At 42.5% G+C, this 18,277-nt stretch overlaps 1 protein-coding gene across 6 annotated transcripts; it reads left to right on the top strand.

Annotated features, from left to right (window-relative positions):
* Window positions 1-173: 173 nt before the first annotated feature.
* RLIM (ring finger protein, LIM domain interacting) lies at window positions 174-17,840 on the top strand. 6 transcript variants are annotated; one of them, XM_040572372.1, is made up of 4 exons: window positions 177-254; window positions 9,293-9,481; window positions 10,331-10,414; window positions 11,240-17,840. In XM_040572372.1, exons 1-4 carry the CDS (start codon window positions 185-187, stop codon window positions 12,772-12,774), a joined length of 1,878 nt encoding a protein of 625 aa, XP_040428306.1. In that variant the 5' UTR covers window positions 177-184; the 3' UTR covers window positions 12,775-17,840. The 6 variants fall into 6 exon arrangements, with proteins under 6 accessions (XP_040428307.1, XP_040428306.1, XP_040428310.1 ...); XM_040572374.1 differs by lacking the exon at window positions 177-254 and adding an exon at window positions 271-430; XM_040572375.1 differs by lacking the exon at window positions 177-254 and adding an exon at window positions 2,887-4,828.
* The last annotated feature ends 437 nt before the right edge of the window (window positions 17,841-18,277 follow it).

The raw sequence follows: 18,277 nt of genomic DNA, 5'->3' as shown, positions 1-18,277 counted from the left end.
GGTAGGGGGCGGCGGGCAGAGGGCGGCCATCGCCTCGCCCCCCCCCCCCCCAGCCTTTGCCCCTCTTCAAAATGGCGGCGCCCCCCCCTTAGCACGGGGCCGCTCTGCCCTCCCCGGAGGTCCTCCACGCTCCTCTCGTTGGTGAGCGGCCACCCCGCCCCGGCCCTGGAGGCGCCGTCGGCGCATGCGCAGGGCGGGGAGCGCGCGTCTTCACTTCCGCTGTCGGCGGCCGCTTCCGGTCCCCCCGTTCCTTGGTAACAATGGAGCACAAAATGGCCGCCTGAGGGGAGCGGCGGGCGGCGGGCGGGCGGCGCTGCGGCTCTGGGCGGACCCAAGGAGCCGGGGCGGGGGGAGCCGGGACCGAGCCCGGTTTGGGGGGGGGGGGAGCCCGGGGAGAGCAGCGCACCGAGAGCCGGGCGAGCGGCGGGCGGTGAGTGCGGGAGGCCTGCGGGCGGCCGCCCAAAATGGCCCGCGGCGGGGAGAGGCGCGGGGGGGAACGAGGGGGAGCCGGGGGGGAGCGGGGGGCGCCTCAGGGCCCGCTCCGCTCCCCCCCCCCCGGCTCCTCGGGGTGTCGCGGGAGGAGATGGCGGCGGACGGGCGGCCCTGCCCCGGGTGGGCTGGGCCCCGTCACCCTCCGGGGCCTTTAACAGCGAAAATAACGCAGTGGAGGGGGAGAACCTGCTGCTCCCCGCGGGGGGGGTTGTGCTCCCCCCTCCGGGCAGGGCTGGGGGCTCTGCGCCCTCCGGGCGGGGAGGAACGGGGAGTTGGACCCTTTTTGGAGGGGGAGCGGTTGCAGGCGCTGCCTGGGGCCTCGCCGTGCTGCTCAGTGCCTCGTTCAGCAGCCCCAGCCCTTCAGGACCGTGTCCTCGGTTTGTGCTTCCCGTGGGTTGAGACGAGAAGGCCTCTAGTGGGAGACGGGGCAGAGGAGCTCTTCGCGTCGCTGCGTCTCTTGTGAGGGTCTCTATCGGCTTGGGACCTGCTGAAATCTGTAATGTTGTCTGTTCCTGCCCTGTTGGCATGTTAACCACGTTACCTCTGTGCTGTTACCTTAGTTGTCTGTGCAAGTTCTTTCTTCCTTTTCTTAATACTGCTCGTTGACATTCATGTTTACCGTGTCTCAAAACTATTGTCAAGCTCAGTTGTAAATATATTTCATCATCTTCGGTGGTCTGCTTTAGTGGAGGAGCAATATCAAGCTGGTGTAATGTGTAGATTTTAAGGTTAATTATTTATTTTGATTTTAGCATGTAGTAGGAGCCCCACAACAGGTTTCACAGCAAAAACACTGATTTTTTAAAAAACATTTTTGTTTGTTTATTTTTCAAAAAGCTAATCAGGAGGAGCTTATAAACAAGAATTCAGACTGCTCTGTGCCCAGTAGTGCAGTCGCACAGATGAGGTATTTCCCTACCCAGGCTGGCAGTAGTGGTTGATTTCATATTGTCAGTTGTCATGAGGATGCTAAAGGAGTCCCGATACCAATTTGTCCCTGAACGTTAATTGCAGTGACTTGACCATGTTTTTATAAAAAAAAAAATAGCTGGCTGCTTCTTAGGCAGTTAATTATCTTAATTAAGAGTTTGATGCTTAGTTTTGTTGTAGTGGTCAACTAGCACTTCAAATGACTGCATTTCCTCTACAGATTTACCATTTTGGTATTAAACAAATTATAGCTTGGAATTTCGTCTCCCCTGCTGCTAACAAGTGGAAAGCATACCACACATTATAAAATTAAGGAATTTTTGTTAATGTTACACAGCTAAAACATGACAGTTAGCAGTTCTGACTACAGAAACATTTGTGACTGAATAAGCGCACCAGCGTTTGTTAAGCATGTAGTGGCTGACATCTGTATCATATTTATTTTCCATATTCCTGAATACATAGACGTACCAAGGTGCACCGGAAACAGTGCTACAAGTGTCTGGTCTCCATTATGTTTCTCTTTTTTTTTTTTCTGTTTAAGTATTTTTAGGGGAATGAGTAATGTGATCCCTAAATGGAAATATTTTCTTAAACACCCGTGCGTTAATGTACCTGGCTAGTTTATCCCTTTATTCCTCATCCCTATGGAAATGTATCAAAATAAGTTCCTTGATCTTGGTAGAATGCTTCTAATTGCAGCGGAGGTGTTGTAATATCTTTTTTTACTGCTGTAGCTTAATGTTTTGACTTAATTTACATGAGCCTAAAGGTTCCATCTGAGTCCAGCTTAACAAGTTACTAGGCTTTTTTAATTTTTTCGTAGAGATTTCTATTTCCGTGTACTAAAACATCTCTGAATCCAAGCAAGATTATTGGGTATTTATCAGAGTTCTTGAGCCATAATCTCAGTTTTGAGGAGAGCTTATCAACTCTTTAGCTTGGAAAAACTTGGTCTTGAAGGGATAAAACAAAACTCAAGATATGTTTATGATGGTCTTGTGCATCTCAAAACCAACACCTCTGAACAGAGCAGTAGCGTAAGAACTTAGAGACAGGATCATTGTGTGGTGAGTAGGGGCAGCCAGAAGTGTCACGCAGACTCAGTTTTGCTTTTGTGCAGATTCCTGGCTACAGGTAAGATCGCAAGAGACACACAAGGCTGTGCCTCCCTCGTGTTGTCATTAACGAGGGACTTGTTAGTGTCTTGCTGCTGATCTGCAGTGCTGAAGGTCAGCTTTTTACTCAAGGAGGTCTGCAGAGTTGTGCAGTCTCGTAAAACCATCTAAGGATAATTGAATATGTAGGAAAAGTCAGGGCGCGCTCACTTGCTCCTAATTTAGTAACTTAAAAGCATTTCACTTAGAGTAGCCTTAATTTCAATATGCAAGATATATGTGCACATAATCTTGTTAAAGTGCTTGAGCTTGCCTGCCTTAGTTTGTCGTCAGAAATGGAGTTACAGTCTTAGGGATAGGTACTGAAATTCACTTAGATTTTGGTTAAATGTATTTTCCACTTTCATATTTGTTGGGTACTAGACAGTAACAATAACAACAAAGAATCCTCGCAGCAGAATCACTGGGTGGGTTGTATTTGCAGCGATTGGCAGCGTTTTATTGGCCTTCTTGTAGAAGCTCTATTGGCAACAGTTTTGTGGAGAAAGTGAGAGTAAACGTAGAGCTGGGCTTTCCTTTAAGTAAAATCCAGCAGGACACGATTGGTTTGGCGCTTTCACTGACCAGAAGTTCTCCTTCTGCAGAAATCAAAGCGCTACGTGATGGCCTTCGGTTTTGTGGGCACAACTTCCTTACTTGTCAGTCCTGTTTATGCCGCTGGCTTTCCGTGGCAGCGCTGGGTACTGGCGTGCAACATCACTTCTTCCTTCGAGCTTTCTGTGTGCTGAGCTAGCAGGAAGCTTGCTGCTGGGGGAGAAGAGCCCAGCTTCACAACTGTCTTCTCCCAGTGCTGGAAGGTTGTGGTACCTTGTGGACGCTAAACTTTCTCTTCTGTGGTACCCTCTGGGTTTGAGCACAAAAGGAAAGGCTGTCTTAATTTTGTTTTCAACATCTGTGTGAAAAATGCTGTGCTGATAAGCGCAGAAGATAAAACGTGAAGCTCTTATTTTGGCGATTGTTGCTGTGTTATATATTCTTAGTTCCGTCTTCATTCCACATGCTCACTGTTCTGGAATTGCTAAGTCCCACCCTTTCATCCAGAAGGTGATGCTGGAAACCTGTAATGAATTGTTTTGTTTTTGTGCCTAGATCTCTTTGAGGTGGGATACAGTAAGATGGCAAGTGTTTGCTTCTTCTTAGCAGCTTGTTCTGTTAAAATGTTTTCATTGGTTTTTTATTCTGTGGATTTTTTTGCAGCTGTGCTGAACAAGTATTTATTTGCTTTCTATTATTTAAAATATACGTTCAGAGTGATGTCTTGCTGTATGGACTTTGCTTTGAAATGTTCTGGGGTAGTGAATTGGCTGAATCCGTGTTTAACTCTCCATATTAAGTTAGCACTGAATTTTATTGCAGTTTCCCTGATATACTTCTTAGAAGACAAGTTTCTTCCAGCTTTCTACAAGTGGGGCATGTTCCGTGGTATTTTTTGAGGCAAAGAGGACATAGTTCTTGTCTGTTTAGAATTTGTGGTAAGTTTAATCAGAAATCTAGAAACTGTGTAGAGCTGTTGCTCATCAGACTGTCAGAAAGCAAGAGTAGGAGAAAAAGGAGTACGTCCAAAATTCATGCTGCGGTTTCGAAAGGTAGAAAAGTTCCTTGTTACCATTTGAGATGTAGATTAGTGAATTGTACCTACACCATCATAGCCTTCAGTCTAATCTCCAAGGAAGACTTGTGTAGCTACCCAGAAAGACAAAAAAAAAACTTGACGCAATGAAGCTCCATGTATAATGCAAATAGCTGTTTGATTTCACTGTTTCATGGTATCTCCTTTCCTTAATGATAGGATTCACTGACAGTTTTTTGCTTCTGCTTTCGAGCTTGCAGTCTCGAGAGATGAAATATTTAAGATGAAGATGTAGTTCTTGTTATGTCTGCCTTTCTGCTAGCTTTGGTTATTGAGAAGTTGTGTGCTGACGAGCATGGAAACTATTTCTACACTTCTGATACACTACTGAGCCTAGTAGTCGGATCGGACGTGGTCCAGGGGAGTCAGTACTGCCCGTTAGGTTGATTCTGTTTGTGCTTAAAGAGCCTGGAGTAACAGAACTGCCCGCTGTAGCTGCTGTTCTGTGACATCTGAGAAATGGAACGGGAGAGACTTCTGGCTGGGGCCGGTCCTGCTGCAGGGGACGGTATGTTAGAGCTGCTGGAGCCAGAGTTTGTGGAAAGAGTGTTGAGCAGACAGCTGCGTGGCTCTTCGGCAGAGCTAAAACGTCTCTGAGGTGTGTTCAGTGAAAGTGGGGAGAAAATAGTTAAACAAGCCAAAACCAGAAATATAAGGTGTTGTAGCTTCCACTACTGAGTCGCTGCTTTTAGTCAAAGGGTTTGATAATTCCTGCAGACTAGAAGTAGGCAAGGTGCTCTACTGGTTGAAGTACCTAATTAAGATGAGGTTATGAATCATAAATGAGAAATTAGCCTTTTGCTGAGCACATCTATGAGACACTTATTCATATTGTCATCATCCTTTCTGTGTATACCAAGGTATTAATTATGTTGCTGGGACATGAGGTAATTCAGGAAACGTTCGAACGTACAGGGCGCTACGACTTTGCACGTAACGTTGAAATACCAGGAACGCCTAGATGGGGGGAATTTGAGAGATCTTTGCTGCACAGCCGGCTCGTGAGCATCTCATTTTTTTCTGCACATCAGCTAAGTGTCTTTCTCTTCTTAAAATTTGAGGCTTGCCTCGTAAATCTGATGAAGATTATAACGTTAAGGTTTCGTGTTTTCAAGAATGCAGGCTAAGTTAGTGTTCTGGTGTTCAATACAGATAACTGATGTCAGGAAATATTAACCATTTTCGAAGGGGAAAGAGGTAGCGATTTAGCAACGTGACTTCTATTCCATCAGTACTTTTCGGGGAAGAATTCTCTGGTCTGTCAATGCTAAGCACTATGGAGATGCCCAGTATTATTGGTGAAGATAAATGGACAACAGGAGTGTTTTATTACTGCCTGCTGTCCCACTAGTTTTCTTTTTAATGACTGTAAATTCCTGACTGGCTTTTGTTTACACACCCATGACTTGGCATACGGGAAATGGTAGGATATTTCTTGTGCTGTGTACCGTGAGAATGGTCACTTTGCATTACTGAAGGAACATCTAGAATTCGTCAATCATCCCTATCCAAAAGAGCATATTACATCCTCTTGAATAAAATGATGTATCAATACCTGCTTGGGGCTTGCTGTTTTTGCTGCCGCAGTCTAGCAGCGGTGGAGAGACAGCTAGTCAGCTGTGCTCTGAAATCTCAGATTGTTGAAGCGTAACTGCGGGGAAGATCCTTTGCTGACTTGTCAAAGGATGGGAGCACCACTTAAGAATTCACTGTAATATTCGCTGGAAAATATCTGGATATTCAGCTGCTGAAGAGTATTTCCCTTCATTTATTTTTTTAAGAAAAAGTGGTTTATTATAGCTGTGATTCAGTACAATATCTTGTTTTGGGCAACCTTCAGGTGATTTTTTTTCCTGTTTCCTGTAAAAAGATTTTCATTACTGGATATCTTGGCTGAAGCTGGCAGTAATTGACAGATCTGAACTTCCTGCTCACAGATGTGACCTTCCCCACCCTTTGTCAACTCAGTGCTGACAAGGGAGAACACTAAATAAGGAAATTCTGAATCTTTTCACTTGAGTAAGAACAGTCTTACTTTGAGTTGAACGAAACCACTGGGAGAAAGAGAAACAGTTGAAGTGCACCTGCTTATTAGATAATCAAATGTTGGGTATTCTTCTGTAACTTAATAGTATACCTGTAGCTTTTCCCTTGTCAGGTTTCCCTGTGTTGCTGTAGTCAGCTTCCTTAGGCCAGTCATAATTTGCTGCAGCATATGAGCTGAGAGCAGAAGCCTGAATCCCCTGAATGAGGGATGGGTTTCCACTTTGTGTGACCCTCCACTGCATCAAAAACAGAGCAGCGCTGCCACCATGGAAACCCTGTAAATGGGATTTGTAGCTGAGACCCCAGATCTGAGGCTTTTTCTTAGCAATGATGTCTCTTCAGTCTTGACCAACAGCGGACTTTACAGTTGAAAGATGAAAGCTGAAACAGGAGGAAAGGGGAGCAAGCCTGGAAATAAGTAAGACTGACTTCGCTGTAGTTTCAGCATTCCTAAAGAGTCAGCTATTGAAGCGTGCATCAGTCTGTTGGTAAAGAAGGTCATTTTTCTCAACTTCACTTGTTTTGCCTCTGCCTTTCGTCCCTGACCAGGAATAGTGTCCACTTCCACTTCTGAAATGGAGTGGACAAAAGTCTTTCTGTCAAGTAGGTGTTAGATAGCCAAGGTGCCCACAAGCACTGGAGTTTGCAGTCAAAAGGAAAATTTCAAAGCATAAGCAGTAAACAAATGTCATACTTTGTATACATAATGTACTCTTTTAAAACCTGTTGTTGAATTAGCCTAATGCTTACAAATATGTTAATGTTGCAGTTTGTGAAGAACATGTGTTTTAAACTCAGTAAAAATCAAGGTAGCAACCATTTTGAGGAAAATATTTTACAAACAGCTTTATGCTGCCCCTGTCCTTTAGTGCTACTGCATTCCCTAATTTTCCTAATTGTACTGTCAACTTTGCTTCACTGTTGTCAGTCTCATGGAAAAAAAAGAAAATGCTGGTTAGAGCATTTCCACAAAGCTACTGCATCTTTCTGGGCTTTATTTTGGAATCAAGTCTCATTCTACTTGGGATATTATTCAGGTGTATCTTGTAAACAGCAGCAGCTTTGTCTTTCTGGTATTTTCCTTTGATTGGATATGTCTTGAAGTTAGTTGGGGTCATAGTTCTGTTACAGAAAGCGTGTAAAAAGCTGTCACATTTCAAGCAAGCTACGTTCTCGTTAGAAGTACGTGTCTGAGGTTTGAAGGGCATACGGATTTCATAACAGCCCAGTCCGAGTGGGACGTACCTGCTGGAACTGTTGTGCAACTTCCCCTGTGAGTGGGTTTACTTGACAGCATGTCACATGCGAGTCTTCAGACTGGCCATGCAGTCTTCGGATTGCACCCGAGATGTAGCAATGCAGGGACAGCTGATGGCCTTCCATCTGAAACGGTAGTAACCCTACAGATTGCTGCTGCTTACTGATGGTTTTTTTAAAAAAAAAAAAATTCATGGAGACAAGTACCAGTAGCCTTCTGCACCTGTAATGCAGAGGGCCAACAGGTCATTTGTGCTTTAACATGACTAACTTAAAACAAGTTTTACTGTGTCAGAATGAGCATTGGAGTAGCTATTTCTATAATCTGCAAGTCTGCAATAGTGGGATGTCCTACTCTGTGGAATTTCCTACTGCTACACAGAGGTTGTCAGCGCGCTTTAATTTTCACAGTAGCAGCTGAAATAAACTCCACTCGGAGATCATGCGGCACTGGTGTTAACTGTGGGCAGTCTTGACTTGACAGCTGTGCTGACAAACCAAAAAAAGATGCTTTTTGCACTAGACAGATGTCTGAGTGTTGGAAACTTTCCAGCAAGAAGCAAAGAGCTTTATTCTTCCATGTCACATGCAACATGGTTTAAATGAAAGGAACGTTTTTTGATGGGGAATATTATTGCAGAGCTTTTTAGTGTGCAGAGGATTAGCTTGCTAATCACCTCTCTGAGTAACTAGATTCTACCAGTTATACAGGAAAATTCTTGATGTTGTGAGTAGCGAGGCATAATGATTAAGGAAACTAGTTATTTTAACTTCATTTGATATATTTGCATGGCACAACTAGTGCCAGTATGTCTCCTGCATTTGCATGTCTTTTGTTTTAATTTTGATCAAATATAGACACTGTATTCATTAATTTTCTTTTTTTGAGACGCTGTGAAGGATCTCTTCCAAATGAAAAACTATGTGAGGAGAAGATTATATTTAAAAAAAAAAAAATAAAACCACATTATAGAAAATAGTTCTTCGAAGCAGAAGTTATGGCAGGTATACATGGTGGAGTTTTGTCCTGGAAATGTATTAGTCATCAACATCAGTAATTCACTAATTACTGAAACTTGCAAGCAAATTCTTCTCTTGACATACAACTACTGAGCTGATTTTACAACCGCTTTTTCACTTTGGAGGATACTAATAGCCCTGTCTCGTTTCTTTTTTTCATATATAGTGTTCTATAGCATCTTCAGACTCATTTAAATCCCTCCATTCTGTTAAAATTCACTTGGATGTTGAAGAGGGTGTTTCTCTTAATTGGCAGTAAATTAGATAGATGTCTGCTTTCTTTACCATAGTGCAGGGAAGGAAGAAGTGATGAATGTTTAATCTTTTAGAGTACTCTTTTAGAGTTAGTATAATCATGAATGGTTTGTGCCTCATGCTACGCTGTTGTATGGCACTGTAAGGCATGGTTCTGGGATTCACGAGGCAGTTGCAGTATTAGGAGTATTTTATTGCAAAAAGATTGTTGTGGACACTTAGTAAACTGATACTATTCCATGTGTTTGTACTTGCTGCTTTGAATATAAGTAGTGGTGGCTCTAGACTTTGTAGTTCTGGAAGTTGCTCATGCTTTGAGAATGATTTTGTTGCGATCCATGTGGCTATGCAGCCTATCTTAACTGAAAATTCATTAGCAAAGTCTTTTTTTCCTCAACTTAATGAAGAATATACTACAGGTTAAACATCTAAATATCATGCTGTGTTGCACTAAGTTGAATGAAGAGTTTTTTTTCTTTTTTAGATACTCTTCCATTTGTCAAGATGGAGAGCTCAGATTCTAGTGATAAAGGAAATATCGATCAATCCGAAGCACAACGTCAGAGTCAGCTAGATCGGTTAGATCGAGAAGAAGCTTTCTATCAGTTTGTAAACAACCTGAGTGAAGAGGACTACAGGCTTATGAGAGATAACAATTTGCTAGGAACACCAGGTAGGTTATGCTTGTGTATACACATCTTACTGGAATCGCTTGTAGTTGATTTGTGTCCTTTTCTGTTCTCCTCAATCTTTTTCACCCATTTAGTTCATGTGCTGCAGTTGTGTTCTGTGGTAGGGAGTAGCTTGTTGCTAACTTATACATACTCAAAATTGAGGGCTCCACCGCGAAGAGGTGATTGGGACAATGTGGATTCATCAGATACAGAAGTCTACTGTTCACACCACTTGATGGGAACATCCAGAGCTGACCCTGTTATGGCCCCTTAGACTTCTGTGATAGAGAAGTAATCGCCCTTAAGCATGTGTGAAAACTTTATGCTGGTATTAAGAGTTTATAACTAGGATAATTAATCTGGTGCAAGATTCTGCATGGGTGTTTTTATGTCCATTTTCAGTTGACTTACTACTTTAAATTGACTCTTCATAGGATGATGCCTAATTGAAACCAGTTATAATTTTAAAACATGACTTCAACTAATTCAACTTTTTTCATGCTTGTGAACATATTATCATTTTTTTCCCCACTCTGGACAGTCATTTAATTGGTATAGGATGAAGAAAACTGCTGATGAGTTGTAGAGGTTGCAGAACCAGAAAGCACATTTGTCTTTTTTGAGTAGGTTGACACTGTTGGATCCTTCAGCAAAACTTATTTGGAAGAGTGGTGCTGAAGTGTCTGAACTTCCCCTTAGCGACCTGCTTGGCAGTCTCATTATAGCAGGATTTAATTAGAGGAAAAAAAGACAAAGCAGTGGCTTGTACCTTCTGTAGAAGCTTTTGATAATGCTTGCCATACATATGATTTGGAAATATTTTTGGAAAATTTTGCTTATTTTCTAAGGTGAAATTACTGAAGAAGAGTTGCTGAGAAGGCTACACCAAGTTAAAGAAGGTCCGCCACAGCAAAACAGTGATGAGAATAGAGGTATATACAGTATTTGTGAAAACTCTTAACTTTAGCACCCCATACGGACCTTAACTTGAGTGCAGGAGTGGAACAAGTTAAGCCTAGGCAGGTGCAAGGTGAGCTTTGTTTCAAAACTAAGTGAACGTTATGTCTGATATCTGCTGCAGAGATCAGTTTGGGACAGATTTCACCCATAACGTGTCTGTTACTTGCATCAAAATAAAGTTCCATTTAGGTTTCTTTTTCTTTATTTTTAAGATTGTTTTCCTGTCTGCTCCCTTCTAGGATGCTTTTTGGCAATTCTTTTTGTTTTTATTCACCATTCTTCCCTTCCAAAGGTGCTCTGTGGGTTTTGTTATCACCCCTCTAAAGAGGTTGGTGGAGGATTCTTGGAGCTTACTGCTGGCGTTCATTCTTTAGTGAGATGGGTTTGCTGTAAAGCTGATCTTCAAGTGAAGGGTCAGGACAAACATAGGTCTCAATTCAGTGGTTGCTAGATCCCTTAATTGTTTGGAAAGGAAAGCACAGAATATTGATGTGTTTTAACACAGGAAATAAGACTTTCCATTTACAATAAATAATACGTGTTACTTAGACTTGTTTGCTGTGTGATGGCTGCAGCCTGTCTGTGCGTGTTAGGAAAAAAAAGTCCACTCCTGCTCCCTTAACAGAGCTCTGGTAGATAAGAACTGTGATGCTACATGTGAAACCACAGTTGCGCTTGATGGGATTAAGCGCTTCTAAACTGTCACTTTTTTAAATTAAGCACTTATGTTTTTGGAAAAGATCACTCCAAAGTTAGCTAAGTACTCTAATTTTGGTAGTTCACTGTCTTTTTCGCAGGTGCAGAGTCCGCAGAAGATGTTTCAAATGGAGATTCTATAATAGACTGGCTTAATTCAGTCCGACAGACTGGAAATACTACACGAAGTGGGCAACGAGGAAACCAATCTTGGAGAGCAGTGAGCCGGACTAACCCAAATAGTGGTGACTTCAGATTCAGTTTGGAAATAAATGTCAACCGTAATAATGGGAACACAAATCCGGAAACTGAGAATGAGCCATCTGTAGAGCCTTCCAGTGGGGAGGATTTGGAAAACAGCCAAAGTGACTCTGAAATTCCAAGGTCTGAATCACCGTCTGTAAGGCAGCCTGGATCAGAAAGGGGCACTTCAGAGGAGCTAACAACTGAGGAAGCCTCTTCTCCTAGAGGGCAGAGGAGAGCGAGAAGTAGGAGCCCAGAACAGCGGAGGACACGGGCTAGGACTGATAGAAGTAGGTCACCTATTAATCCAGTGAGTGAGGCTACTCGCAGGTCTCATCACAATACATCATCTCAAACGCTTGACCATTCCTCGGTGAATGAAGCTGAGGGAAGCTCTAGAACTAGGCAGCATGTGACATTAAGGCAGCATACAGTGGGGACTGAGATGCCAAGTGAAAACGCAGTTCTGTTTTCAGCCCCTGAAACAAGACCTGTTCCTCAAGCAGCAGGTTCTTCAGAAACTAATGGTGCCAGTGAGTCTGCAACTCCTGGGCAGAGGCCTCCTACCATAGTGCTTGATCTTCAGGTGAGAAGAGTTCGTCCCGGAGAGTATCGGCAAAGGGACAGCATAGCCAACAGAACTCGGTCCCGGTCCCAGACCCCTAACAACACGGTCACTTACGAGAGCGAACGGGGAGGGTTTAGGCGCACGTTTTCACGTTCAGAACGGGCTGGAGTGAGAACTTACGTCAGTACCATTAGGATTCCTATTCGTAGGATCTTAAACACAGGCTTGAGCGAGACTACATCAGTTGCTATTCAGACTATGCTGAGGCAGATAATGACAGGCTTTGGAGAGCTGAGTTACTTTATGTATAGTGATAGTGATGCAGATCCTAGTGGCCCAACTCCAAATCAGAACGTGGATGCTTCCGAGCCACAGAACGGAGGTGGTAGTAGTTCAAGCAATGAAAGTACGGATGTTAGCTCAGGGGAGGTGTACGAAGGTGGTAATGAAGGTGGTTCAACATCTGGTGCCAGACGGGAAGGTCGCAATACAAGAGGATCGGTCACGTTTGAAGAAAGTGGTTCTCTACCATTCCTTAGCCTAGCACAATTTTTCCTACTAAATGAAGATGATGATGACCAACCAAGAGGACTCACCAAAGAACAAATTGACAACCTAGCAATGAGGAATTTTGGTGAGAGCGATGCTCTGAAAACCTGTAGCGTGTGTATTACAGAGTACACCGAAGGCAACAAGCTTCGGAAACTGCCTTGTTCTCACGAGTATCATGTCCACTGCATCGATCGCTGGTTATCAGAAAATTCCACTTGTCCCATTTGTCGCAGAGCAGTCTTAGCATCTGGTAACAGAGAGAGTGTTGTCTAAATGAGATCTGAATTTATGGCCAAGCAGCTAGTGTAATAGTGATGGGCAAAGAAGTCACTTCCTTTATGGCCACTTTTTGAGTGGTACCTCATTGTATAGTAATGACTTGGAGTGAATCTTCCCTCATGAGAGCATTTTCTCTGTATTCAAGCTTCTAAAATTGTAAAATTAATTAGGGGTTTCGAGATCTAGCCAGTTTGTGTGATTAAATTTCACTTGTCCAAAGACGCCTATCCATTTAAAAATACTTTTTTCTTTATGAAGTTCTAGCCCCTTCCTTCCCTCAGTCCAATAAACATTTTGTCCTAAAGATTGTGCTTATGAGGAATCTGAGAAGTCATCCCAGCTTAATGTACATGAGTGGTAGATGATTTTTTGCAAAAAATCCAACTGACTGAAAAAAAAATAACACGAATTTAATTGCACACTTGAACATACTTTTAATTTTCATACTGGGTTAATATTGGACATGTCTGTGTAAATAACACTAATGTTAGCCCTTTCCCCATCACTATGGCACGCTGTAGGATGAGCTGTTAGCTTAATTGGGATATTTATCTTGTTGTGGAAATATAAGAATTGCCTATGCTTGTTTAAATAAAAAAAAATCTGTTTTAAAATTGTAAAGCTTTTTTGTAGAAGCTCAGTACTTTTCCAATGCACTGTTGTACTAACGCATTAAGAATTAAAATTGTACCATGCTTAGAAATCGAGAATGCTTTTCATACAAAACCCACCACACAGAGAGCAAACTAAATACAAGAGAGCTGCTTTTGTAACTGTGTGCCTGTCAAGAGCAGTGCATATCTGTACTATTTATGTGAAAAGCTACTGTAATATAAAAACGGTTGAATTAGACATCTTAATTGCATTTAAAAAATGGAAATTAAATGTTTATAATTGCAGTGTTTTGGCTCAGTAATGCCACCCAAAAAGATGATAAAAATTAGAAACTGTTCTAATGGCTGTTTTTTCTTTATATGGTTACTAATATATAATAATATAAACCGGTGTGTACCAGATTATTCCGTGAGGTTTATGCCCAATCTTTGCATTTTTTACTTTGAAGTTTGAGGTAACCCTGTGTGATTCTTCAGCAGACAAATAGTGACTCCCCCCCCTCCACCATCAGCTTCAGCAATATTAGTAATCTCTGCATCTGTTCAGTGAACGTGATCTATCCAGTGTTGGTTCGAGTGCTACAGAAAAATAAGTATTAACTGGGAGAGATTAATTATTAGAGTGCTACATTAAATTTGGAGATTATAATTGATTACTGGAATATATGTAATCTTATTTTTAAGATTGGCTACACATTCAAAAAATACTCCTTATACTCCCATTGGAACGACTAAAAATTACCTTTAGAAGTATGTTTGTGGCACACTGAAATGGAGAACCAGAAAATGTGTTGCTGCCTCGACGTCATCCTGAGCAACCTGCTTGGGTGGCCCCGCTCGAGCAGGGGTTGGACCAGATGGACCCAGAGGTCCCTGCCAACTGCAGCCAGTCTGATCCTGTACCTTAACTCATCAGTGTCAGGGGAAAGCGTCCCTGCGCTTCAATGAGCTGTCTTTGTTTTATTCTCTGTTGTTGTTTTTTTTTCCCCCTAGCTTATGTCTGCAACAGGGAAAGCAGTATTTCTTTCACCTCCAGAGTGGTAGTTGCAAAGGGATATGAACTGCTCTTGCTGGCTGTAAGGGAAATGTTGCGTGCTCCTCAGATGATAAAACCAAAGCTAGCCTATCTTTTTTTTTTGCCTAATTAAAAAACATTTTTGATGTTTTCTAGTGGTGGTTGCATAAAATACAGTCTCTGCTCTAAGCCATTTTTAATGTCTCATCAGTTAAGGATTCCACTATGTCCCAAAATTCCAAATTTTTAATACGTGTGCATTTTGTAGTGTTTGGTTCAGTGGGAAACCCTGACTGGCTATTGAGTTTGCTTTCCTCCTGGTGGGACACACCGTCATGGCACAGGGAATACATGTTTTTTTGGGATTTTGTTTATTTTTAACAGAGGAATAAATAAGCTCGTGCTCTTAAGTTTTTCCCTCTGTGACATGCATCGCTCTAAAATTGGAAGTTAGTTATTAATTTCAGGTGCTGGACTCGTGAATGTAGGTAATGTATTTGATGCCAAAATTTCTTCAACAAAATAACACTTCTGAATTTTTTCCAGTAGCATTCACATAGCAAATACTTGCTACTGGTTGCAGTTTCCGGTAGCTTTATTGACTTACTGGAGCGTAGAATCAGAAGGAAAAAAAATCCTTCTCCACATGAATGCCATTTTAGATTTTGAAAACCTGACATACATTTCTGAAGACTAAGCACAGTGACCAGAAAGAAAGGAGCCCATTAGTGCTACTTAACGTGAGGCACGGCTGCGATGCGTGTCATTCAACATAGCTTTCTTTTTTAATGTTCTGAGTTTCCAGTAACTGTACCCTTTGGTAGGCTGAACTTCACAGTTTTGTTATAGCTTAATAGTGGCATGCCTTAACATTTTATCTTTCTGTAATGATAGCAACTAATAAAATGTTGGAGGTTTCCCAAATGGTACCAAGAGCAAATAATTTAACCTCAGTTGAGAAGCCCTTGAGTGTTCTCAATGTTTTACACGCGTTTTCCAATGCTGAGTGTACTGAGGGTGCTAGGTGCCCAACGTCTGGAAGAGTTGGCAGGAATTAAATTGCTGATACAATGAAGAGCTCCTTGTGTAGCTGAGTCATCTGTCGTCCTCTGCAGTAGTGCTGGGGAAGAGCAGTGTCCCAGCTGCTGGGAGCTGCAGCCAAAAGCTCGGTGGTGGCCACAAACGCCTTTGTATCGTACCGCATCCACAAACCCCGCGCCTTCTGCGGGACGGTTGTAGGGCTGGGATCTGGCAAGAGGAATTCCCAAGTGCTGCTGCAGTTTACCCTAATATCTTGAGGTAATTCCATTTCTGTCCTTTTAAGGTTATGTTGCAGTTAGGAAAAGTCAGTGTTTCTACTTCGGTTGCTAACAAAAAGTGAAATGCACTAATTTTAAAGGCTCGCCGTTAGCCGATTTTGCAGTTTATGTCATTATGGTATTGAGATTTCGTACGCATTGCTGCCCTCGGTTTACTCTTTCTTGGTATTACAGGCGGGATGCAGCACCTTTACTCACGCTTATAGCCATATGAAAGGTTAAAATGTCCATTTTTGTGATTTTGAGATGCCTGCTCGTACAGAAAAGAGAAGTATAGAGGCAGAGGCAGCCTTGTTGCGGCAGCTGCCTGGTTCGTAGTGCCACCTTGTGGGAGCCTCTCTTACCCTTCCTTCAGAGCCGGCACAAATCTCCATCTCGTCACTTGGAGCAGCCTGGTTTCTTGCATCGAAGGCTTGCGCTTTGTTTTTGAAGGGGATTCCCTGTTACCGCCTGCCTCTGCCTGCCTCCGTAGTTATCGTGGTGTTTCTTTCAAACGGCAAACCACCCAAGCTGCTGTTGTGAGCGCTTATCTGGTGGGTGAGCTGAATTCCTGTCTTACAGGACAGCTCTCTGTCTGCAGGACCTCCATACACAGCTGTGAAAGCAGTTGCGAGGCCAAAACCTGGAAGAACGGATGGTATTTTTTTAATTAAGAGTATGTTTGATAGCTTAACTCAAATTGCAAACTGATACAGAGTTGTGGGTGCTTACTTTTTTTTTTCTTTCTTTCTTTAAATTAGGGCTTTATCCATTAAAAGACTGTGAAGACTTATTCCTGGGGTTTGTTAGATTTCCTTTTTATGTGCACTTTTTTTTTTTTAATCACTTACAAGAGGTTGTTTTTTTTTTTTTTTTTTTTTTTTTTTAAAGAACTTGTAGGCAGTTAATTGACTCATTTTAAAAATGATTTCATTAGTGTAGCTACCGCATGCATAGAAATTACTCATTAAAAGTTTAAAGACTTTTGGTAGGAAGTATTAGCGTGCATGCGTAGCAGCTGCACTAACACGATACTGTACCAGTTTTGAAGGAGCCATAATTGTCCATTGTGTCAGCTTGCAAACTAATGCATTTCCCACTAATGTTGACACAATGGACCATAATGACTGTCATCCCAGTTTCCTGTCAGTTAGCTGGATTATGCAAATACGTCGCGTCCAAAGGGCTGTTTCCCTGTCTAATTGCAGGGGATGTTTATCTTGCAAGGGTTGCCTGCACAATGGGGAGGCTCCACGCCGTGTAATGATAACGAGGGGCTGACTAGAAGACGAGGGAAGAGGCAGTGGCACAGCTGGCCGTGGGGCTGTGACTTTTGGCACTGCCAGGTGGCTTTTTCTGAATCTCCCAACGCAATCTTTGCCACCACACTGCAAGGTTCACCTGGTTGGTGTAAGCTGTGGCCTTATCTTTGGCTTGAGATCCTTTTCATTACCATAACATGTACATATGTAAAAGTGTCCAATATTTTGGTTTTCTCCCCATCATACCGCAGGGACTCGTTGCTTGATGAGGGTGTGTAGTCAAGTGTTGGCTCGGAGCCACATTAAGGGAATCTGTAACAAATTCAGAAATATTTCCAATCTTTGCATACGCTAGCCTGTTTGTTTTTTTGTTTTTTTTTTGTTTGTTTGTTTCTTTGTCCTTGACTAGGGAGGGAAGGAGGAAGGTGAAGAGACAGAACTGATGGTAACTTACCCAAAGTCTGTGTTGTGTTAAAAAAGAAAATCAATTTGCATTTGTTATACCAGGGCTTCCCAACCTCTTTTTGAGATGTCTTTTAACTATACTTTTGGGTTTGTTTTGATTATTTTATGTGGTTTTGGTCCCTTCAGCTAAAACACCCAACACCCCTTCCTGAATCTCCCTCTCTGCCAGTATGGCTATCGGTTGGGAAGCCCTGAATTCAACTGAGAATGTAACAGTTTTCTTTTTTTTTTTTTGTACAGTGCTTTACATCTGTTTATACTGAACTTGTTTAGTACAAAATGGTACTCTGAGGTCATCGGACAACAGTTCGACCAGATTTGATAGTTAATATTTAGGAGGAGTTTGTTCCCTATGTAAGATGTCATAATGCAAATTTAAATAGACTCAATAAAATGCATGACGTGATCATTTTGTGCTTGATCATCACTCCTTGGTCTTATTCTTCTTAGGGTGGGAATGTGCTGGAGTAACTAACGATGGATGTGGTAGGAATTTATGTGTGCCTTTTGCCTTGAGGCTGGGCAGAAAGAAAAGACCTGGAATGGTGCAGAGTTTAGTTCCCTGAAGCATTTATTGCTCCTTAGTACATAAACTAGAAGCAATAAATCTTTGATGAGCCAGACGTGTAAATCTGTCCTTGGATCATGTGGGATACCAAAGCAGTAAGTTATCTCCTGAGTGCGAGCTGTGACTTTTACCAGTACCCATCAGCTACCGGACACTGGCAGTGCTGAGCCCCACCAGAAATGCAGCAAACGCTTCACAGTGCTCGTGGCTTTCATAAGAAGCTCTCACATATGGCTAAAAGCTTCACCATAAATTTACTGGCTGATATACATGCA

Source organism: Cygnus olor, chromosome 13 (genome assembly GCF_009769625.2).
Source record: "Cygnus olor isolate bCygOlo1 chromosome 13, bCygOlo1.pri.v2, whole genome shotgun sequence".
NCBI classification, from domain to species: Eukaryota; Metazoa; Chordata; class Aves; order Anseriformes; family Anatidae; genus Cygnus; species Cygnus olor.
The sequence above is the reverse complement of the archived record's forward strand: the minus strand, read 5'-3'. Positions and strand labels throughout refer to the sequence as shown.

Bases quoted from the DNA above. Each gene is read 5' to 3' on its own strand.
- RLIM (XM_040572372.1), top strand. From the start codon at position 185: ATGCGCAGGGCGGGGAGCGCGCGTCTTCACTTCCGCTGTCGGCGGCCG. The intron at 255-9,292 runs GTAACAATGGAG...TTTCTTTTTTAG, and splicing joins TCCGGTCCCCCCGTTCCTTG to ATACTCTTCCATTTGTCAAG. The intron at 9,482-10,330 runs GTAGGTTATGCT...TTATTTTCTAAG, and splicing joins CAATTTGCTAGGAACACCAG to GTGAAATTACTGAAGAAGAG.